At 36.5% G+C, this 25690-nt stretch overlaps 1 protein-coding gene across 1 annotated transcript in view; it reads right to left on the bottom strand.

Annotated features, from left to right (window-relative positions):
* Nucleotides 1-25690, bottom strand: part of TLL1 (tolloid like 1) — a 201431-nt gene that overhangs the window by 8402 nt on the left and 167339 nt on the right. The window contains exons 17-20 of the mRNA XM_084626930.1: nucleotides 23587-23767; nucleotides 12713-12838; nucleotides 11634-11761; nucleotides 4816-5029 (exon numbers count right to left, since the gene is read on the bottom strand). Coding sequence (XP_084483056.1) covers nucleotides 4816-5029; nucleotides 11634-11761; nucleotides 12713-12838; nucleotides 23587-23767 — 649 coding nt within the window. The remainder of the gene's footprint in view (nucleotides 1-4815; nucleotides 5030-11633; nucleotides 11762-12712; nucleotides 12839-23586; nucleotides 23768-25690) is intronic.

Below are 25690 nucleotides of genomic sequence, written 5' to 3'. Positions count from 1 at the left end.
TCAATGGAGTGTCCAGTTCCCTGATAAATTGGAAGTGCACTACTAGAAGGCTTGTCCTAAAAAAGGTGGGGAACGGAACCAGGACTCCTAATGTCTGGTACAGTGAGGAGACAACCCCACTTATATGAGAGAAGATGGTGGGGTCCCAGCAATGGTGCTGGGACCAAGCTCACAGCGTGGAGGGCTGCCTGCAGCCCTCCCCCAGGTGGTATGGGTTACAGAAGGAAGGATGACCTGCACCAAAGGAGTTATTGCTGGATAGTTTCCAAGTGTGTTATTCAGTAAAGCTGCAGCCTAGTGTCATTCCTGGTGTCTTGTCTTCCTTTCTGTGCCATCGAGGACAATGGGAGTTATACTATTCAGACACTTAGGTACTTTTGAAAACTTTACTCTAGGACTCATCTATGTTATGTCAAAACTGTGGTAGAGAAACTGATTTTAAAAGTTGTTTAAAATGTGTTCAGGCTAATGTTTGTTCTAGAGTATGGAATTCACAACCATTTAAAAACAATGTTTAATCTCCTGGCAGATACATGCTTTTTAAAACATGCTTCTAAATAGTTTACACCCCTTTATTATGGGCAGGAATACATTAATTTTAAATTATGAGCACATTAATTTTAGTTAAATACTAATTTTTTAATCTGTGCTGCAGACATGGATTTTTAGTCTCAGGAAATTAATATTTTAAATCCACTGGAATTGTTTAAGAAATTTAACATATTCAGCTCCCAAAATACTCATCACTTCTCAAGTCTGATAAATGCAAACAAAAATAAAATGCAAAAAACCAACCAAACAAACAAAAAAAAACCCACACAACTGAAAAAAACCACCAACCACCAAAAAACCCAATTGTGATTGGAAACCTTGCATCAATTCACAGGATCTGGGGAACTGGAAATTGAATATGAGTCAGCAATGTGATGTAGTTTCAAAAAAGACTAATATCATTCAGAGATATACTAATAGGAGTGTTATATGTAAGGCATGGGAGGTAGTTATCCCACTCTACTTTGCACTGGTAAAGCTTCACCCAGAGTACTGTGTCCAATTCTGTGTGCCACACTTGAGCAAAGATATGGATAAATTAGAGAGAGTCCAGAGGAGAGTGACAAAAATGATAAGAGGTTTAGAAAACCTGACCTATGAGAAACACTTGTCTGTTAAATATTAGGGAAAACTTTCTAACTATAAGGATAGTTGAGCTCTGGAATAGGTTTCCAAGATGGGCTGTGGAATTCCCATCAGTGGAGATTTTTAAGAACAGGTTGGACAAACACCTTTCCGGGATGGTCTGGGTTTACTTGCTCCTGCATAGGGGTTTGGACTAGATGAACTCTCGAGGTCCCTTCCACACCTACATTTCTATGATTCTATAATTGTCCAGAAAATCTGGAAGGGAATACAAAGTTTAGTGGCATGATTCCGAATTCAGCTTTGGATTCCGTATCAGGCTGCTCATTCTGGGATTAGTAGGCTCATTCTGGCCTTGTGGCAGGAACTGTAAAGCCAGAAGATTGTGTCCAGTACAAGGAGAGAGTGGAATGGCTCCTTGAGCTCTTTCTGCCTGTCCTTGCAGTCATGTAGGGTTAGGTGTAATGCCGACAGACCCCGGTCATCGGCAGGCGAGATTGAACGAGGGACCTCTGGAGCTTAGTGCATGAGCCTCTACCGCATGAGCTAAAAGCCAACTGGCTGTTAGCTAAGGCTGTAGAGAAGACTCATTTTATCTCTCTCTCTCTAAGTGGTCTCGATGCCACTAGATGGGACACAACACCACACCCAGAAGGTGTGTGGGTTACACAGGCACAAGCTTTTCACTACCACCCCTGATCTCACCCATGGAATCTAGCCTTTTAAAATGACATATTATGTATTACGTTATGGAAGCAATAACATGAAGAAAAATAATATATGCTTTGAAAACTTTGATTATATATTCAAAATGCAATATATATATGCAATGATTATATATTTGATTATATATTCATAAATGCAATGTCCATTCATTTGTGTCCATTCACAAAACTCCCACTAAAATGAATGTTTATGCTTTCATCAAGACTGCAGGATAAAGTCCTTATTCTGTACAAACTGTACATACAAACTGTATCCCTATGCTATCAGTCGCTAGGCTTCTCAGTTACCTTAATGGACATTTTGTGAAACATTTTCCTTCAAAAATTCACTTTGAATCATATATGAGCAAAAATACACCTTTTTTCTCCTTCATTCTTAAAAAAGAATCGAGCAGATTCTGTTTTTCAACATTCTGAAGGAAAACACTGTACCTGTGCTGAGATATCATACACAAAGTTTCCACATTAAGTGGAAGTTATAAACCTCTTCAAATAGACATTTATAAGGGAAATACCAGTAAGTCATTAACTGTACAAAATGATTAGGGGGCTGGGGCACATGACTTATAAGGAGAGGCTGAGGGAACTGGGTTTATTTAGTCTGCAGAAGAGAAGAGTGAGGGGGGATTTGATAGCAGCCTTCAACTACCTGAAGAGATGTTCCAAAGAGGATTGAGCTTGGCTATTCTCAGTGGTGGCAGATGACAGAACAATGACTAATGGTCTCAAGTTGCACTGGGGAGGTCTAGGTTGGATATTAGAAAAAACACTATTTCACTAGGAGGGTGGTGAAGCACTGGAATGGGTTACCTTGGGAGGATCTCCATCCTTAGAGGTTTTTAAGATCCTGCTTGACAAAGCCCTGGCTGGGATGATTTAATTGGGGTTGGTCCTGCTTTGAGCAGGGGATTGGACTAGATGACCTCTTGAGGTCTCTTCCAACCCTAATCTTCTATGATTCTGTGAGTTTATGTAGCAATGTAACTGGTAACACTTAGAAATACTGCGGACATAGATTTTAATTTCCTTTATGTAATGACTACTGCAATTGTGTAAATGGAAAGAAACTACATAAATCAGTAGTATTACAACACCCATCTTTACCAATAGTTTTGTTTTTTAATTATTTACTGTAAAATTGTAGTCAGGACCAATCAAACCTTTTATATATAATTTTGTGAAAATCATTATAAAACCTTTATAGAGAAGGTAGAGAAGACTGGAGAGGGTAATGCAAGTGATCTTGCAGGATTTGGAAAAGATGAAATAAAACACATGATAATTTTTTCAGTCCCTCTTAAGAGTTAAAATGTACATGTGACACATTTGGTTGTAGATGTACAATTGCAGCTGATACAAAGGGAAATAAGGAAGGGCCTGATCCAGCAAACACATCGTGAGTGTACTACTAAGTGTTTGCAAACCAGGTCTCATAACACGAAAAAGAAGTACACTGAACGTCAGGGTAAACAATGCTTTCATTTTCCAGCATCAGAACACAAATGGTGAGAAAGAGCCCAGGTTCTGATGTCTGATGACTATGCCAAAAGGAGAAATTAATCACACAAAGTATCAAGGATTATTTCTCCACAAAAATGCAAGGGGAAAAAACCAAATTTGAATTTTAATATTAATTTATAATGATTTGATAGTTGCACACGCACTTTTGTGTTGCATGTGATGTTTTAGATAATGTTAAACTACATGGATAAAATATAGACTACTCATTCTTATAATCAAGATTAGGGATTTGTGTGCATCTGCAAAGCCTCAGTATGCTGGAAGTCATATTTATATAATATCCGCTTTAATATGCAGTTTGAAAAATAATCCCTGAGTAAGAATTGATTGTGGTAAGTGAAGAAATATTATTTCTTCTGTAGAGATTGGGGAAATATTATTCTATTCTACTCTGTAACATAGGTGTTGGAACTAGGGCTACTGCCACAACCCCTGGCTTGAAGTGGTTTCCATTATATACGGGATTTACAGCTTGGTTCAGTGGCTCTCAGAACCCCCACTATATAAATTGTTCCAGCACCCCTGCTCTCTAATATTTTTGAATGGCTTCTCCTCCCTTTCCAAATAACGTCTTGGAGGTTAACATTTTTAGAGTCACCACTAGGGGTCATTGTAAACCAAGCAACTTCAGAAAAATAATGTTTGTAACATGGAAAATGTCCTAAGCAACCGATTAATAGAATTTCAGAACATATTTTGAATGACAATAATTCCTATCAAGGACCAAAAGTAACTGCTAAGCCTGAAGGAGACTTTTTAAAACCTTGTTTATTTTAGCAAGACTGTCAGTTTTGTTTTGCTTACCTTTACCTTTGCTTACCATTCTTTTTTACTGTAGAAGAAATAGTGTTACCTGTTAACACAAATTCCCATGTTTTATTTAAATTCGTAGAAGACAAAAATCAGAGACTATTTTGGTACACAGCACACTACATTACAATAGGTCCACTGGAAATGAAATTAGAGGCCGTTGAATCTTTTATAAGTATAGTCAGCTATGGCATCAATTATAAGAATACAAATTTCTTGAAAACCTGTTTCCCAAATCTGCTGAATTTAAAAAGGAATCATAGCTTTCCTCAGGAAAGAATTCAGCATTGCCTTCCTTTTGGCCTTTACTAGATCTTTTTTCAAAGTAACTGATTACTTTTTAATGACTGTCCGGCAACAACATTAAGGTTAAAAAAGAAAAAAACCTTCCAAAAACAAAACAAAAAAAGTAATAAGATCGCAAAAAAGAGTTAATTCTAGAATCCTGACAATATTTCCTTTCATCTCTGAGTTTAGATTTCATCTACTGCCTCGAAGGATTTGTTCAGCTTTATTGGTAGCACTGATTTATCTACTAAACAATTCTGCTCATAGAACATGAAAATCCTGAATGTCTTCATCAAGGGAAAATGATCAGTAAATAACATCCTGATTTCCTAACCTGTAGAGTGTGTGGCTTGGAAGCCTTTTCTTTGTACTGATGCATCAGAAACAAACCGGAGGAACATTTTATTTCCAGTAGCAACAAGAGGATCAGGTATCTTATTGCCACATAAACGTCCCAGAATTGGTGACTTTTCTGTTTCTCCATCAAACACTTCCAAGTGGTCATAAGCACATTCCTGATGTTGTTCAATCTCAAACTCATTAAAGGTCTGAAAAGAAAGCAAAATAGTGTGTTAAGAAGGACTCCAATACATATTATATCTTATACATAACAAACATTTACTTTATGTAGGTTTCCAGCATACAGCCTGCATGCAACTGAGATAGCACATGTAATTTTGTTGCGGTTATAAGCTTGGACCTTTGAATGACAGACGCACTCTAAGGAAGAAGAGTAATAATAAAGACAGTGAATTTTAACGTTGGCAGGGCACCGCTTCACCTGAAAGGGACTAGGAGAACACTTGTGTCCAATGAATATCAATGGCAGAACAGAGCAAATCTGGAATACCATAGCCATTCCGTTGAATTCATTCAATTAGTTTCCAGGATTATTCCAAATTTCACAGAACATCCAAAACCAGCCAGAAAGTAGGAAATCTCTTGGTTCCTTTTATAACTGGGGCCCTGCAACATCTCTGAGATGTTGTGCTTTTATATATGTGCTTCTTCAATACACTTTAAACCAATGAAAACAACATTTCCACATGACCCTTGTAGGTAAAACATATACAGCACAGTCCTTTGAAAATTATGCCATATAAACCAATTTTTATAACTACAATATTGGTTATATTTAAGGCTTCACTCAGCAAATTAAAATAATCTTTCTCCAGGAAATCAGTCTAAGAAAGCTGCAAAAAAGGTTTTTGAGTGAATTTGTAAATAAATCCCAACACAACTCACTTTTACTTGTCACCAACTCTCAAAGAGAGAGGAAAGTTGCAGAAGTTATCTTAAAGGTCACAAGTATTACTTACTTTCAGGTCTGTTGTATATTTCTTCTCCACACAGCAACACTTATTTTAGTGTTTATCTGAGCTCCTAGAGACTCAACTCTCCTCAATGCCCTGGAGAGTGGAGTCCAGTTGTCCAAGATTTTAAAAAGTGACTAGTGATTTTCAGTCCCTCAATTTTAGGGTACCCAGCTGAAGACACTTTGAAGGTGTCTGATTCCCTGAGTCTGGCCCCTACCCTCTGAAAATCAGGCCCTTTAAACTGTCTGAAGATGGGGGCACCCAAAAATCACAAGTCACTTTTTACAATCTTAAACTTATTTGTCCACAGAACAGGTAGCTCACAGGTAGGGGGAGTTTCTGAACCATATCATCAGAACCTAATCTTAAGGGACCACTTCCAGGAGCAAGGGATGGTTCAGTCTCCGGATCCTTCTTGTCTTCTCCATGGAGACTGCCACCTAGTGTTCCAACTCATGACAAGTGTGCTATTTATGTGATATATGGAAGATATATATTCAGGAGTGGACTAAGATCACCAAGCTTATTACAAATGGGACATCAAACAGCCATGAGATATAACTTCTGGTCACTACTGAACTGGGCTAGATTTGAACGAGAAGCCTAATGATGAAAGGTCATAGAGAATTATGTATAAGCATTGAGAGGCTGAAATACTTCTAGGCTTCTCTGAACATTTTCACAATTAACCTTAAATTGAAAGATCATTCAGTGGAATTTATTTATTATTATTAATTAGTAATTTTATGGTTCTCAAGTTACGTTTTGTTCATACAATAACATATCACAAAAGCACTCTAGGAATTAATGCTCCTAACTGTATGCAGTGTATTTCCAGCAAAGCAAGCTAAAAGATTAAGAAGCAATATTTAAAAGGAATAAAAGCAAACAGTCTAATTCTGAGCACACATAATAACTGATCATTCTGTCTGGTACACCAAAGCAAGTCTAATCTACTGAATCCCCGATGGAAGTCAGCCAATATAAAATGTGATGGCACTTTATATTACCAGCTGTCCTAAAGGAATTGCATATAGCTAAAGCACTGATGTTTTGGCAAATGAGAAAGAATACTCAGAATATCAGTTTTAGTTCACAAAGAACTGGAGAGTGAAAAGATAGTACTGAACGGACACAGATTCATTTTATAGGAAAAGCTGACATTTATATGAGCGGAAGGAAATCATTGATGCAATAAAAACAGGAGTGCAGCAATCCCCATTGCCACTCTAAAATTTTAATCAACCATCCTATCTTCAGACAGCCAGGTATGTGTTGTCATTGGGCCCCAAACAATATTTGATTAATTACAAAAACAAACAAACAGACAAAAACCACTGAGAGGCTGTAAGAGCTGGTTAAATATTCAATTCAGTGAATCCACTGTGAATATCAATGGGAGTTCTGTATGTGCTGTAAGAACAGTCTATAGTTCTGAGTTTGATTTTTAATTTTTTGTTTTGTTTTTCAAAGGAAAATCACACTGTATTTTTTTCAGTTCTGCAATCTGAAAGGTCAGTAGTTCAGAAGCACTCCTTACAATCAATAATCTGTGAAAGCTATTATTTTAAATGTTTGAATTACAATTAGGATTTATGAGAACTAGAGGATTTAAGAAAAAGCAAATATTATATGTTAAACTATTTAAAACATTCAAACAGTTCAAGAAATATTAAACAAATTAGAAATTGGCTTAAAGTTTTATCCATAGCATCCCTACATTTCAAGGGACACAAAGAATTTGCTTTTCAGCTGCCTTTATTATTAAGGTTGGTAATAAAATTTTGAAATAAAAGAACTTTAAATACTCTTTGCATAATTTAAATCAGAGGAATCATAATTTCTATCAAGATGAATAGAGATTAACAAGCATGTGGACAAGGAGAATCCAGTGGATATAGTGTACTTAGATTTTCAGAAAGCCTTTGACAAGGTCCTTCACCAAAGGCTCTTAAGCAAAGTAAGCTGTCATGGGATAAGAGGGAAGGTTCTCTCATGGACTGGTAACTGGCTAAAAGATAGGAAACAAAGGGTAGGAATAAATGGTCAGTTTTCAGAATGGAGAGAGGTAAATATTGTGTCCCCCAGGGGTCTGTACTAGAACCAGTCCTATTCAACATATTAATAAATGATCTGGAGAAAGGGGTAAACATGAGGTGGCAAAATTTGCAGATGATACAAATCTATCAAGATAGTTAAGTCCCAGGCAGACTGCGAAGAGCTACAAAAGGATCTCTCAAACTGGGTCACTGGGCAACAAAATGGCAGATGAAATTCAATGTTGATAAATGCAAAGTAATGCACATTGGAAAACGTAATCCCAACCATACATATAAAATAATGTCGTCTAAATTAACTGTTACCACTCAAGAAAGAGATATTGGAGTCACTGTGGATAATTTTCTGAAAACATCCACTCAATGTGCAGCAGCAGTCAAAAAAGCAAACAGAATGTTGGGAATCATTAAGAAAGGGATAGATAATAAGACAGAAAATATCATATTGCCTCTCTATAAATCCATGGTACGCTCACATCTTGAATACCGTGTGCAGATGTGGTAGCCCCATCTCAAAAAAGATATATTGGAATTGGAAAAAGTTCAGAAAAGGGCAACAAAAATTATTAGGGGTATGGAATGGCTTCCGTATAAGGAGAGATTAATAAAACTGGGACTTTTCAGCCTGGAAAAGAGATGACTAAGAACAGATATGATAGAGGTCTATAAAATCATGACTGGTATGGAGAAAGTAGATAAGGAAGTGTTATTTACTCCTCATAACACAAGAACTAGGGGTCACCAAATGAAATTAATAGGCAGCAGGTTTAAAACAAACAAAAGGAAGTACTTCTTCACACAACGCACAGTCAACCTCTGGAACTCTTTGTCACAGGATGTTGTGAAGGCCTAGTTCAAAAAAGAACTAGATACATTCATGGTGGATAGGTCCATCAATGGCTATTAGCCAGGATGGGCAGGGATGGTGTCCCTAGCCTCTGTTTTCTAGAAGCTGGGAATGAGCAACAGGGGATGGGTCTCTTGATGATTATATGTTCTGTTCATTCCCTCTGGGGCATCTTGAATTGGCCACTACTGGAAGACAGGATACTGGGCTAGATGGACCTTTGGTCTGATCCAGTATGGCCATTCTTATGAACTTGGGAACTTTTAGGGGAATAGGCTGAGCAAAATTATTGCAGTTTTCTTTTATCTCATTATTTTTTCTGTTATCTATATGCATTTCCAGGCATTTGTTCAAAAATCATCTTTATATATGCAATAGGGTGTTTCTCAAATTAAGCTTCACCTAGACTAATTTCCAAGTGTCAAGTGAGCTTTTAAAATCTCTCTCTCTCTCTCTCTGTGCCATATGTAGACAGTTTCAAAAGCATTATTTTTTCATCTGGACATCTAGTTTAAAAATTCCACAGTACACGTCCATTGTTTCCTGGAACCCTTGATTACACAGAATTCTTCACTTTACTGTTACCAGGAAAAGACTTTGCAATGATTTATCAAAACTAAGAGCACTCACAGGAAAAGATTAGATACACTGAACTTCAAAAATAATGCACAGCTTCAGGACTCATATCTTTTCTGTTCATTAGGGCATAGTAAAAGTAGGAATGAACTTGAACTTAGTTTGGAAGCAAAATAGGAAATATTTATAAAATGGAAGTTTTGCATTAGTCTTGTTGGTATACGGGTCAAATACAAAATGAGTGATAAGCAGCTAACAAGACTGTGAACAAAATAATATAGTGTGTTATCTTCCCATACAAACATTTAGCACAGCTGGGAATTTCTAGCTGTGAAATGTTTTGCTAATGAGTGTTATACTTATCCACTATACATGATGGTGAGATTTTCAAAAGAGCTTAAGGGAGTTAGGTGCTCCACTCTCATTAACTTTCAGTGGTTGCTGAACACTTCATTAGATAAATAAAGAATCCTGTTTTGTTTGATTAACAGAGTTTCACTATGCAGATCAGAATGGCTGTTAACCCTTTAGCTCTGTGATTTTTTCAAGGATGGAGGACAACATTTTTGAAAACAGCTAAGTGGTTTAGGGGCCTAAACCCCATTTTCAAAAGTGATTAGGACCAGATTTTCAATAGTATTTAGGCACCCAAAAATGCCGGTAGTACAGCCTAGTGGGATTCTCAAAAGCTCCTAGGCAGGTTAGGCACATAACTCTCACTGACATTCAACTCTCTCTTCCACTGACTTTCACTTTTGAAACTGGGCCTCTGGGGTGCTTTTGAAAATGTTTACCCAGATTCTATTTCAAATGAAAAAGGAACAGTTGATAAAGATTTAAGAATGGTTTCTTCTGGAAGAGAGAAAACTAAAATTCAGCAAGGAAATCCAAATGCAAGTGCTTTCCTGCTGAGTTTACAGGCACTCAAAGTGCTTTTATAAAAATCCGTCTGTGCCTCTGGCTAGATAAGATATACACAAAATAAAAGTTGTTCATATGGGAGAAGTTCACTTGTTGGGAATGAGCCAGCACAGGCCCACCCTCCCTCTCCACTCAACTTGAACACTCACTGAACCCAGTGAATGGGCCGAGCATTCATCCCCTCTTTGCATGTAGGGTTTAAGCATTTAGAGCCAGATCCACAAAGGGACAGAGGCATTGCTTCTTTATGCCAGGGAAAAGGGTTGAAAAGGCAGCAGAAAGAGGTCCTAAGAGTTCAGTAACTGACTGAAGAACAATTCTCCTGGCACTAACACTGCAGAAGATGGCTGTAAGTACCTGAGTATCGTTTCACAAGCCTGACATATAGGGGACATCCCAAGGGTTGGAAGGGCATGTTGGGTTGGGGCCACAGCATGCAGAGCTGAGGAGATGCTGGGCAGTGCTATTCCCAGAGGGCAGTCCAGGGAATCTGCCATAACTTAAACAGGCCCCAGGGCTGTTTTACCAGAGTCCTCTCCAGCGCCTGGAGCAGCTCAGGGTCAGGAGGGCACAAAGTTGGCTTAGGCTATGTCTACATTGGATTCTGAGGTATGATTGCAGCACAGGTAGACATACCCACACTAGCTCAACCTGCACTAGCAAAGCTAAAAATAGCAGTGTAGACACAAGGGCATGGGCTTCAGCACAGGCTAGCAGCACGAGTATGTGCCCAAGGGATATGGACCCATGTATTTATATAGCCCACTCTGAAGCATCTGCTGCCATGTCTTCACTGTTATTTTTAGCCATGCTAGAATGGGGTAATGCTAGCGCAAGTGTGTCTATCTGAGCTGCAATCAGACCTCAAATTGCAGTGTGGACACACCCTTAAATGCATCCCATCTCTCAAGCTCAGTGCTGTACCATAATAATGTGGGGAAATCTAAAAAAAGCTGAGAACCAAAGTGCAGAAACCTTGTATAGTGAATCTGCAATGTCCATGTGAATTATGTACATGAAAGTGTCCCAAGCCCCTGAACCAACTATATATAATCAGACAAAAATAATACTCCAAACCAATATTTGAGATAAAAGAAATCAGACTTTTTGAATTTTCATTTAAGTATTATGGAACACTTACTTAACACTCTTAAAATAATTCTTCACTGAAGGTTAAACTTCATATTAATCTTTGTTTTAAAACGTTGATATCTTTACAACACATTTTCGTAAATATTCATTATTTTAAAAATAATGTTTTTTATTTTAAAAGTCAGTGGATTCTTACTAACTAGTGTAACATAAAGGGCATACTTTTTGGCTGCCAATTGACCAGTGAACATAGATCAATCTTATTTTCATACAGTGGCCTGTGAAAGTAGCTGGTCAGCTCAGGAGGAAATTTGGTTAAAAAAAAAAAACTTAAATAACTTACTAATTTGACTCTGTGACCAGGAGTGGCACTGATTTCCCATGTGCATTCCTTCCTACTTGGGTATTTGTCTGGCCAGTTAGGACTTGTGATGACTCCAGTCGGACTATGGATCTTCTGTTCACACTCAGCTGTGCCAACAATGATAGCATCAGTTAGTTTAGAAATCTATGTTAAGATGTAGTCGGAAAAGCAGACTTTTTTATCAACTGATTCATTGAAAGGAAAGGATTTTCAGGAAGCTAGCTAATTACCTCCTCAGTATCCAGTATCATGTTCATCACCTTTGGCAAATACATCATGGAGATTAATCTAGCATTGCTTGTTTACTGATTGACCATTACATTTACAGTGTTGTTTACAATGGATCACATAAACCTTCTATAAACAAACTATATATATGAATGATATGCCTAAACCTTTTATCTAAATGAAGTCAATATTTTGCTATTCCCTCTACTAAGCCTTCCTCACAAATAAAATTAAGTAGAGAAACCCAGAATGGAACTCCTGCCTGAAAATTTCATATTTTGCTTTTCTGCCCTCCCGCTAAAGCAGGCATTAAAGGTATTGAACCTTGATTCTGGTTGTTAAACCACGATTAATAGAAAGAGAGAGATACTGTTGTTGGCAAAAGACTGAGAATGAATTGTGAATATCTACAGAGAAATGTCTGACTATACAAGGTCTTCTTTGTCCTAATGGAATTAGTATAAGTGCCTCTCATTAAATAAAAACTAACATTTAAATCTAAATAAAGCAAGGATAAAATGATAAAACTACTCCACCTTCTTAAGTACTTTCCCTTCAAGAATCTCAAAAGACTTTATAAACATCAGGGAATTAAGCCTCACAATACTCTCTGAAGGAAGGTAAGGGCTTGTCTAAATGGCACCACAGTACAGACTAGAGGGATGTGATTTGTCGAGTGTTCTAACTGTCCCATGTAGACCCTGCTGGTTTGCATTAAAAGGTATGTCCCTTTTCTACATGATTATAACTTTCTACAGAGTTGAAGAAAACCTTCTAAAAGACAGCCGGGTCGCCTCTACTATCTGCTGTTCAAATGCCCTAACCCTTACCTTCCTTGCAGTCATGTTTATTTTCATGTAGTACAAATCCATTGCGGCACTGACAGACATAGCTTCCTATAGTGTTGATGCATTCATGCTGGCAGCCACCGTTGTCCTTAGAACACTCGTCCTTGTCTAAGGGATACACAACATGGTTCTGTGAGCATCACATCTATAGCTTGTAGAATGTAGACAACATTTTTATATTAATGTTTAAGTCCAGAAAAGGGTAAACCAAGGCACAGACCTTATTCTTCTCAGTATGGCAATTTAATTGTACCTTAGTTCTACCCATTCATTGTTCAGCCTGCAACCTTGCACCATGGCACTATTCTTTTAGTAAATTCCCATAGAAAGTGAGGTCTATTTCTCAAGAGAGACAAAAAAGTTTCAAGAAAATAAAGGATATAGAACAAATGGCTAATATTACTTTTTCAGCTAGTTTTATTGATATAGATTTCATAAAGTATCTCTTCAGTGGCTACAGTTCCATGCACAACAAGGAGTTTTACTATTTGGACAAACACATAAGGTATTCCCACCTCACACCAGTTCTACAACGTACGCAGATTGGATGTTCAGGCCAAACAAGGTTTCAAGCTCTGCACATGTTGATATTAAAAATAATTTACTCAGCATAAACTTTATCAATTCGTTGTTTTGTTCTAGCGGAGCAAAAAATGTGCTTTGATTTTAATGAATCTGGACATTACAAAACATCTCAAAAAGGAAAATACATTGTTAAAAAGCAAAGAAAAGAAACGGATGTTAATTATTTCAGGGAGATATGCCATATAGCATGCAGTCCTGTTTATTAACAAGTAATCCTCTCTAAAAGAGCTTTTAGTGTGTTAGAAATCAACCAGACGGTAGGGGAGAAAATATGAGCTACATTACACAGCCACCAAATTCACTGCAGGGAAAAAAGGCAAACTAGATTAACAGGCAGTCATGACAGCAAAAGGCATCAGCTGCCACCATTCTGTGTCATTTGGCTGTTGTCATTTTAGGTGGGGCTGGTCAATTAAATCAAAACTGGCAGAGTGTTCCTGACATACATTTATAAAGCCATATCACACCGACCTCTGTCGTTTCAACACGCAAAAAAATGAGAACAAATTATGGTCATATCAGAAGTCAGACTGTTTCAGAACTGGAATGCAGAGCATGCATCTCATTTACCCGCAGATTTCCTAAGACATACGAAAGGGAGTGTTATTTCTTAACAAAATTAATATGCAATATTTCAGACCGTGTTTGGTTCAGTAGGAATTTCTACAAAAACACAAGCTGCCATATATAATTTAAGCTTCTTTTTACTATTTTACTCATATTGTATTACTTCTCGCTACCTTTGTTGAAGCACATATATAGTAATACAGCAAAATAAATCTTTATTGTCTAAGTACTTACACACACCTGAGCTTTACCTGCCAAAATGTATGTGAAGCTTGACTTTTGACTTGCAGGCTCTTCAATAAATTCTATTTGTACTTACAATACATTGCTGTACAGCAACAGCAGGATGATATATATTCATAGCAAAATCCTGCAAGTCAAAACCAAGTTTCCACTGCATTTTCATTTGTACTATACATCTCAAATCTGTTTGCACTGAGAGTACGTGGGAGCTTCCTGCAGATGTGAACAGAGTTGAATGTGGAGGAACAGTTTAAAAGTAAACACACTTCACAGAAGCGGTTTATATTTGTGATCATTTAGGAAAGCATAAAAACTCAGAAGGATACTTCTTGCAGGCTTTCTAATAGGAGCATTATTTAATTTCAAGCAAAAGTTTTAATCTCTCATCTTTTCAAAAGCAAGCATTAGCACATACTCCCTATTGCAGACTTAGAAGGATGACAAGCAAATGAGAAATTAGATTGCAACTGACAATAACAGAAACTCATTAGCATTTCCTCTCCTATATAACCGAGCGAAAAGAATGGAAGGTAAGTTCAAATGCTTTCATGAAAGGTAACAAACAGGGACATTCTAGTAAAGTTTTGTAATAAATAAAATAAAGGCCCTTTCCAGTTCCCCGTCTACCAAATTATCTGAAACAGAAAAGTCTACCTCACATTAAATAAGTATGTCTTATTCTGAAGAATAATCGCAAAAGGGACGTGTGCATAAAGAAATGGTCCTATGATGGATCCCTTCAAAGATCAGCTCTGTACAAAACAATAATCAAAAGGCAGAAGAGATAAGCCTAGTGACACTAGCATGGAAATAATTAATTGCACACTTAAAGAAGGATGCAGTTGTTGAACAAACCTGACAGATGTTGAATAAATCAGTATGGATTTTTCCATCATATCTGTAGCTCAGTTTCAAAATTAGTCTGTATTAGTTACAGAAACAAATATTTTGCTTAGTAAAAACAAAATCATTTGTTGTGCTGACAGATTGAAATCAGTCTCCTAATTTTGAATGGATGCTTTCTTCCTTTTTGTTTGTTTCAATACTCAGCATAGGGAAAGATCCATTCTCAACAAAATGTTAGATTTTAACAATTTAGAGGACATGTGGTCATACCTCTGAGACCCCCAGAGGCTACCAGTCTGTGAATAATACGTATTCGGCCTGAGGGGGAAACCTGTATCAAGTCCTTGCATGATTCAAAAACAAAAATTTTCTCTTTGCAGGCAGTTTTCTTGTCTGTGGAAAAAAATGTACCAGGATAGTGCCAGAGGTGAACATGAATCTGCTCAAAGGTAGAAACATTTAAGCTTTTCTTTTTAACTGCTCACTGAATCATAACCCACCAAAAAAAAAAAGACCCCTGTAATATTCATTCTTATCATGCATCAGACACAGTGACTGTTTTAAATGAGCATGCAAAACATCATATTTATTTAAAACCACAAAAATAACTCTAGAGCAAATGATAAATGGAAGCAGTTTAACAACAGGTTGCTACCAGTGATTAATCATTCTATTGTTTAAGAACCTTATTCAAAGAAATGATTATAGCAGCTCCCATGACCATCACCTTTCCTACACAGAAAATCAAACATTGTTTTTTTCTGAAGCAAGGCCATGTTGAATGATTCAGTCGCCTATTTTTCCTTGTGTGCCCACAGCAGCTTGCAATAGGTTGCCCAATTATTCACATGAAGGGCACAAAACTTGTAATAGGAAGTTTTATGCTTAAAAACTTAATATTTAATTTAAAAAAATTCCAAAAAATATCAGTTACCTGTAGCCCCAAGATGGTTTTAAGTTATCCCCTCCCGCTCCTCAAGACACGACATTACATCTCTACAACATCTGTTCTGCTACTTATAGAAAATCACCTTGAAACATCCCTCAAGTGACAGCACATGAATACACTCACACACAAGCATTCCTCGCTAAATTTGTGCGCCCTGGAACACGAGGAAAATTTGGATGCTGATTGCTAGTGAAGAGATAAGAATTTATTATTAGAAAAAATGGATGTATGAATGGAATTCAGTGGTTGACTCAGTCTCTCTGATCCCCTAAAATGTATACTTTTCTATGACCATGTTAAACTTGGTGCATAAACCTTTGTTTTCAGAACTCTCCACTCACATTTTGTTATGCATCTACGAACACTTATTAACCATGGCAATCATGCAAGGTTATCCTTTTATCTTGTGTTTCTGAGATTCCCAGACTCCAAAGCCAGACGGGACCATTGTAATCATATAGTTTGATCTCCTACATGACACAGGACAAAGAACTTCCCCAAATAATTCCTAGAGAATATCTTTTAGAAAAACATCCAATCTTGATTTAAAAATTGTCAGTGACGGAAATTCCACTAAGATCCTTGGTAAATTGTTTAAATGGTTAATTATTCTCACTATTAAAAATTTACACTTTATTTCCAGTCTGAATTTGGGTAGCTTCAACTTCCAGCCATTGGATCATTCTATACCCTTCTGGGCTAGATTGAAGAGCCAATTATTAAATATTTGTTCCCCATTTAGATACTTACAAACAGTAATCAAGTCACCCTTACTTAACATTCTCTTTTTTGTTACGCAAATAGATTGAGCTCTTTGATTCTGTCACTGTAAGGTATGTTTTCTAATTCTTTAATCATTCATGTAACTCTTCTCTGAACCCTCTCCAATTTATCAGCGTTCTTCTTGCATTGTGGGCACCAGAAATGGATACACTATTCCAGCAGCAGTCACAACCGTGCCAAATATAGGGGTAAAATAAACTCTCTGCCCCTACTAGAGTTCCTGTTTATGCATCCTAGCATTGCATTACCTCTTTTGGCCACAGCGTGACACTGGAAGTTCATGTTCAGCTGATTATCTACCATGACCTCCAAATCTTTTTCCGAGTCACTGCTTCCCAGGATAGAGTCCCCCATCCTGTAAGTATGGCCTACATTCTTTGTTCCTAGATGTCTACACTTACATTTAGCCATAATCAAAGTCTTGTTTGCTTGAGACCAATTTACCAAGCAATTTGGATTGCTCTGAATCAGTGACCTGTCCTCTTATTTATTTACCACATCCCCAATTTTTATGTCACCTGCAAACTTTATCAGTGATGGTTTTATATTTTCTTCCAAGTCATTGATACAAATGTTAAATAGCATACGGCGAACAACCAATCACTGCGGGACCCACTGGAAACATACCCACTCAATGATAATTGCCCATTTACTATTATATTTTGTGACCTATCAGCCAGGTTTTAATCCATTTAATCTGTGCCATATTAATTTTATATTGTTTTAATTTTTAAAATCAAAATGTCACATGGTACCAAGTCGAACACCTTAGAGAAATCTAAATATATTATTACCTTTATTGGCCAAACTGACAATCTCATAAAAAAAAGATATCAAGTCAGGTTGACAGGACTGATTTCCATAAACCCATGTTGATTTGCATTAATTACATTACCTTCCCTTAATTCTTCATTAATTGAGTCCCAAATTAGCCACTCCATTATCTTACCCACAACTGATGTCAGGCTGGCATGCCTATAATTACCTGTCATCCCATTTACCCTTTTTTAAAACTGGCAGTTGAGATCTGACTGTATGATGCTGAAAGGCTTGTACTGCCACAATTCACTGTGTCTGGATTTTTGGATCAATATCGGCTTAGCAAGAATTGTTTGTGGGATGTGATTGTCATAATTTTGTCCACCAAATTTGACTACATGAGATGTCTCATACAGAAACAGTCAATTTGTTGCTTGGCAATTCATAGGAACATCCTACTGGATCAGATTAATAGGCCATGTAGTCTTGTATTCTGTCTCCACTACTGTCCAGGATCAGCTGCTAAAGAGGAAGGTACAACAAAACCCCATAGCAGCCAGTTGTGGGATAAGCTGCCCCCAAGGGAATTTTCCTACCAAAGTCCAATAGTTAGAAATGGCTTTATGCCTTAAATAATGAGTGTTTATATCCCTTCCAAAACTTTTTCAAAAATATATTTACTAGTCTAACTGGATAACTCCACATAAATGTCTAATTTTTTTTTAACTCTGCTCAGCTTTCAGTTATCAGTTAATATGCCATGGCAATGAGTTCCATCATCTAATTATGCATTGTGCAAACAAGTTTTTTTTATTATTATTATTTGCTTTGAATTTGCCATCTTTCAAATTCATTGAATGTCCCCTTGTTCTTGCATTTTAAAAAGGGAATAGAAGCTCCGGATCTACTTTTCCCAAACAATTCATTATTTTGTGTACCTTCATCATGATCCTTCTCATTCATCTCCTCTCTAAGGTAACCTGTCCCAATCTTTTCAGTCCTAGAAGGCATTGTGCAGTGTTGCTTTTCCACTTTGCTCATTCCTGGAGGGGAAGAACTCAAAGAAGGTGGCTGTGGATACTTACACATCTTCACCTAAGCATTCCATTAGATCCCATATATTTGTGAAGTGCTTGGTGAGAACAAACGGAATGGTGGTATCACTGGAATGCTTATGTTTGAAAAGAAGGCATAATGCTGTGTATCTGCCCATTATGTAGTATTATTCAGCTAAGACTGTTGAAACCATTCCAGGCACGACTGAGGTGATGTTCCTGGGTAAGACTAAGTGTTCTGCGGAACCTATTGGCAGTATGTGCATGCCTGTTATTCTGACAGAATGATTAATACCTGTCAGACACATACAAAAGTGTGTGTGTGTGTGTGTGTGTGTGTGTGTGGAAGGTCACACTCAAATATTTCTGATGGAGCTCAGTGTTTCCAGATTGTATGGAAAGTTTCCTCAGACATAAACCTACCCCAGTCATACTAGACTTTGTCAGCTCTAAGGGAGACTACTGTAATGTGCTTCTAATTGGACTTCCTTCAAATTTGTTCCATTGACGGGAAATGTTACAGAATATAGTTGCTTGTTTGTTCCTTCAGTTAGCACCTGGGAGTCTCTTACACCCAACTTCTAGCCAAAGGACACAATTAAAGTTGTAATATTAGACTATAAAAACCTTCATAATTTAGGTTGTCTCTTGCCCTGTACTCAACATTTACAATCCGTTGGGGTGGGGTCCACTCACAGAATTTAGGCTCAGCCAGTAATGAGCTAGAAGGTAGGCAAGATTTTCATGGCTGAGGACTCCTGGTTATAAGAACATAAGAACGGCCATACTGGGTCAGACCAAAGGTCCATCAAGCCCAGTATCCTGTCTTCTGACAGTGACCAATGGCAGGTGCCCCAAAGGGAATGAACAGACAGGTTATCATCAGCTGATCCATGCCCTGTCACCCAATCCCAGCTTCTGGCAAACAGAGGCTAGGGACACCATTCCTGCCTATCCTGGATAATAGCTATTGATGGACCTATCTTCCATGAATCTATCTAGCTCCCTTTTGAACCTCATTATAGTATTGGCCTTCACAACACCCTCTGGCAAGGAGTTCCAGAGGTTAACAGTGCATTCCGTGAAAAAAATACTTTCTTGTGTTTGTTTTAAACCTGCTACCTATCAATTTTATTTGGTGGCCCCTTGTTCTTGTATTATGAGAAGGAGTAAATAACACTTCCTTATTTACTTTCTCTATACCACTCATGATTTTATAGACCTCTATCATATCTCCCCTTAGTTGCCTCTTTTCCAAGCTGAAAAGTCCTAGTCTTATTAATCTCTCCTCATATGGAAGCCGTTCCATACCCCTAATCATTTTTTGCCCTTTTCTGAACTTTTTCCAATTCCAATATATCTTTTTTGAGATGGGTCAACCACATCTGCACTCAGTATTCAAGGTGTGGGTGTACCATGGATTTATATAGAGGCAATATGATATTTTCTGTCTGATTATCTATCCTTTTCTTGATGATTCCCAACGTTCTGTTTGCTTTTTTGACTGCCGCTGCACAGTCTTTGGCTAGCTTTCTTCGAATTCTTTTTTGGTCTTTCTAATTATATTTTTACACTTCATTTGCCAGAGTTTATGCTCTTTTCCATCTTCCTCATTAGGATTTATCTTCCACTTTTTAAAGGATGCCTTTTTGCCTCTCACTGCTTCTTTTACTTTGTTGTTTAACCACGGTGGCTGTTTTTTGGTTCTCTTACTATGTTTTTTAAATTGGGGTATACATTTAAGTAGAGCGCCTATATTGTGTCTTTAAAAAGTTTCCACGTAGCTTGCAGGGATTTTACTTTCGGTACTGTATCTTGGTTGTGGAATTCCCTTGCAAAGGAGTCCCAAAATAATCCCTTGGATATCTATAAGAATGTTATATAGGATGGTACCCTTTTTCTTTTTTAAATGTCTTGGCTCTCGCCCCCGTTTTGTTAATCTACTATCTTCTTGCTTAGCATTGTATGTACCTTTTGCTGGTGGGTGGATTGCCATACAGATATTGGGTTTGCCCTTTTGCTAGATTTTTGTGGTGATGACGGGCTGTATAATTAGAATGGTGAAGTTTTTAAGAGGTTATATTCATTCTATTATGATTTTAGTGCAATGCTTAAAGGCCTTCCAATACAACTTTTAAACTGAAAAATAATAATAAATACATGCCTAAATTCTCTAATCTATACATTGTTTAATTGTAAACTTTGCTAAATATAGTCTTGTATTTTTCATAAGGCATAATTAAATGAGGAATTAATGAAGAACATAGGGTCAGGCCAAATGATGATCTAATGTCAACTTTCAGAAGTCAAAATATATGTGCTGAAGATTTCAATACATATACTGCCCTCAATGCCTGGATCAAGAGCACACGTTGTCTATAATGATGGATTTCTAAATCTTACTCCTTTTTTTAGCAGTAATGAGAGAAGAGGGTGACTAACTGCTAGTGTGCTGATAAAGAAAAAACCAAGCTTCTTTTATCTACTTTCAAACTCATTTGAGCATCTTGGATTCAAAAGTTTGACTTAGACTAAAAGATTAGGAGGTGGGTGTTCTGTGATAAAAGGAACAAAAGCAAGTCACATAGAAGAAAACAACTAAATGAAAAAGGATGGGGAAAATGGAACAGAATGGCAAACAGGGTGAAAAGTAAATACAGACAGACTGTGAAAAATGAGCAGGGAGCAGAATGGAAAAGAATTCCAATGAAAAATAAATGCATACTATACAGTGAATATGGAATACCCATGTGGGCCATCCAGTTCTTTTGAAGGGTCAGAGAGAGAGAGAGAGGGAGAGAGAGAGAGAGTTTTCTATCCCCACTATGCAAAACAGGTTTCCCTTTAACCAGAAAAACATTTTGGTTCAGGTTCATCCCTAGTATAAATTCCCTGACTTTAGTGAATTTAATCCAGAGATAAATTTAGCCCTTTAAAAGAATTGTGAGTTTAAATTACCAGGAAAAAATGGTTTGTGAACTAAGTTAGTTTTCAAAACAGAGACCAAAGAAAAATAATAAATAAATAAATAGTCACAGAGGTTGACAAGCCCATCCTTTGAACCCCATGAACAACAACCCTGGTCTCTCCCCACCACACACAGTTGTTCTGAGTTCTTTTTAGTACAAACTATGACTACTAATAGGGTTAACATTCTTTAAACAATTCATCAACACTTAAAATGCAGAAAAAGAGATTGCTTGTTAAACCAACTCTATATTCAATATGTTCATCATCCATAACTTTTGGGCTACAGCTAAAAAGCAGATTACAGTGAATACCAGGGCTATTTTTGCTACCTAGCACCCCTATAAAGGTATCAAAATAATAGGGCTTAACTCAGAAATATGTATACTGTGTACTAATATGTATACTGTGATCTGAAAATGTAGGACTAGATCATGCTAGCCACTAGCCCTTATTTACAGGATAATACACACTGCCTTTAATGGGTAACCCTTCAGCATGTAAATAAGGACCATTCACTCAAGGGTTCCAGGATGGGACCCATACGTTTCATGTGCATAGATATTTAGGTATAAATACATAGTTAACCTTTAAAGCTTTATGACAATAATCTAAAATGGCATTTTACAAGGAAAAGAACCTTCTGTGACCTTAAAAATGTCATTTACATAAACCAGAAACTGATCTCAATGTCTCTGCCTGCAGAAATGTGATTATCAGCAAATACAATATGTTTAAAGGTTTCAGGAGGTAAAACACGTGTTAATATCTTTGTCTGATATATGGGAAATACAATTTACTTTGCTCTTTCCTCACTGCTAGAATAAACCATCTGAGAAACCATAAAAGAAAACATCAGACTTCCTTTTGGGGCTGCTAAACTTTAAACTTCTTGTCTACGTACATTACAGCTTCTGACAGATATTTTTCCCACTTTGTAAAAGATCTAAGCAACATTACTTACATAATATGCTGGACCATGCTGTTTAACTTTGCTACAAAATGTATCATGCATGCGTCAGTTACTGAAACTATCCAGAGCAGAAACTGCATTTACTTAGGCTTTTACAATATAACATTTAGCCAAAAGCACAATAATAAAGTAAGCTAGTAAAACATTTGTTACATACTAAACTTAAGTATATTTCTAGCTCTCAAGAACTTTAAATTCTTATCAGAAAATGAGAGGGTAAAATTCAACTCCTAGATATAGTAACTGATATTTTTAATTATACAAGAGTGCACAAGAAGAATTCTAGTACTATTAACAGAATGTATTCTGCCACATGGAAACATGGTTATAACAGAGTCCTAAGTGGGTGATTACTAGGGCTGTGATCCTCAAAACATTCGCGTACATGCTTTACTCATATGAATAGTCCCATTAAAGTCAACTATGCACATCCTCAGTTGGTGTAAAATGTCATAGCTCCATAGAAGTCAATGGAACTATGGCAATTTATACCATTTCTGATTTGCCACATGGAAGCTACCCATGTACTTAAAGATAAGCATGTTCCGAGATGTATGCAGAATCAGGGCCTGTTCTTCCACAAACCTTTAAAACATTCAAAATCAGGCAAGAAAGATTCTACAGTATTTAACAAATACCTAGCAAGAGACAAGTCATAAATAATGCAATTTAATAAGAAAAAGAGGTAGCGAAAGCAAAACACAAATGTACTTATATTTTGTAACATATTATTTACATCACATTATGACAGGGATTGTAAACAAAGAAAGAAAGAAACTGGAGTAACAGAAGTCTGTTATGGTAAATTTTGGGCACACTGTGAGGTTTCTCTTCTCTTTTACCTACCAGCCTGTGTATATCTGTAGAATATGTTTCTGGATTGTTAGGGAAAAAACCCCTCCTATTTCACAGATTTCCCACACTATTCATATATTTCAATTCAAGATAACTATTGTTATATTTTATTAACTTATTAAATTGAACCGAAAATTAAAACTGTAATCAAAAGGAGAGAGGCCTTTCACATTCATCGCTGGTGCAATGAAGAACACAACCTGTGAAAAAGATTCACTGCATCTAGATATTCTATACTCAGAGGTATCCATAGTACAGGAGTGATTTTTAATACCTGAAAAGAAGTGAGCCTTGAAGCCTTTCTTTGAGACTGTGTTGTCAGATCTGAACTCAATTCTCATATTGTTGTATTGTGATGTGATAATTTCAGGCACTTCTGTACCACAAAATTTACCATGCAGTTTGGAGTCAGAAGAAAGGCCACTACGAAGCTCCACGTAATCATATTTGCAAACCTAGGAAAGCGAAAGATTTTTGTATTAGCCAAAAATAGATTAAAATTCCATATAAATGCCTCTACACTTAAAATGTAATATCTTCTGTTGATTTATGTTACAAAATTAATATTTTATTGACTTTTCAATATTTAATATTTTTGCATCTTTTCTGATACTCCTTTATAAATGTTTGTTGATTTTGTTTTAATATAATTTTAAACACTACAACATATTTAAGTTCTTAAATGATATGTTTTAAGACAAAGTTCATGCATGAATATGTAGTATCTACATTTTCTACATTTTAAAGTGTTTAATAGCTCAGCCATTTAAATTAAAAAGGAAAAACTCTAAAGACATGAGACAATGTTCACTTTGAAGAATAAAGCCATCTCTGAATCATAAACATTTATGGGTTATGTATGTTTGTGGGTTTGGTTTTAACACCCTATAACCTAAAATATATTACCTTGAATACAGAAATTCTGCAAGCCAAGTCTTTCCCATTCTAAATTTAAGACCACATTATTTTCTTATGAAAGTATAAATCTGCATTGTTAATAGTGTCACTTCCTTCTCAACAGTGGCACTGATATAAATTAGAGGACTAATTTGTGTCATTTTCATTAGGAGGTTTAAAAAAATCACCCCTTATGCAAGGCCTACAACCCAGGATAATACTTTCAGTGCATAATCCCATGTCTATATAAAACCTTCCACCCCAAAAACTTCTAAGCTTCTTAGGCTCAACTATCAATCATTTAATCAAAAATTTTCCAGTTCTATGCAATTAATAGTTTAAGAGAAAACAGTGGCCGGGGGATTCATACAAGGCTTAGATTGTGCATGAAATGAAAGCATGAGTTTTATAAATCACAATCTTTATTTTTTTAAACTACACAAAAATATTATTTTGGCTTTTGTTGCTATCTTTTTATGGACTATAAAAATGATTTCCAATGTTTTGCCATAATGGAGGGAAAGGTTTAAAGTGCTTATAACTACTGGAATCACTTTCACATGTTACCGCTGTGGAATGCAGCTAATTCATAATAACTCCACTTAAATAATATTAAGAGTCTTGCTTAATGTAACAGGCACAAGGAAATGCTGAGTTACAACTGGACGTCTACTTTAACTCACCTGTGTTAAATTCTCATCTTGATACCTGGGATTTTCACATGCTAAGCCTATCAGCATGACTTAAGGTGAATTTTAATGCTTTTGTGGGTTTAAATTAGACATGTAATATTATTCGAATGTAGGCTTAGTGATATAATTTCCGTTATATGGCAGTATATAAAACATTAATAGAAGTACAAGTACATTAAAATTGTATTGATTAGCAAAGATGTATACAAATATATCCAGCTAATTTAAAATTATTTATTCAGCAAAAACAATTTCATGGTTAACTAAGTCTCAAAATAAATAAGTATTTAAATCATTTCTAACATGTGGACTTTTAGTACCCATTTTATGTCTGTATTTTTAGACACTATATAAAATGTATTAGTGGCCTGATATACTATAAGAGTTTCTTCTGGATAACAAAAGTATTGAAATTCACAACTTCTGTTAGTACTATCTTTCTAACATCTATTTTTAGCAACACAAGAGAGGAGAATGGTCTTATGATCAAAACACAGGGCTGAGAGTTAGGAGATCGACAATTTTTCCCCACAATCTGCCAGTCATATGTCCTGTGTGACCTTGGACAACTGACTCAGTTTCCTCATCTGAAAAATGGAGACAAAAATTAGAGCTGGCTAGAAAACAAAAGTTTTTGAGGAAAAAAAGTTTCCTTCATTTATTTTTCTTCTAATAATGACATTGCTTTATTTCATAGAGATTTGTGAGGTTTTAGTTATTAATGTGGGGGGGGACATGATAAAAGTCTTCAAGTAAGTAGAAGGTTGTTATAAAATGGAGGAAGATAAT

The sequence above is a fragment of the Lepidochelys olivacea genome (assembly GCF_965140295.1).
Source record: "Lepidochelys olivacea isolate rLepOli2 genome assembly, chromosome: 4".
Classification (NCBI taxonomy): Eukaryota; Metazoa; Chordata; order Testudines; family Cheloniidae; genus Lepidochelys; species Lepidochelys olivacea.
The sequence above is the reverse complement of the archived record's forward strand: the minus strand, read 5'-3'. Positions and strand labels throughout refer to the sequence as shown.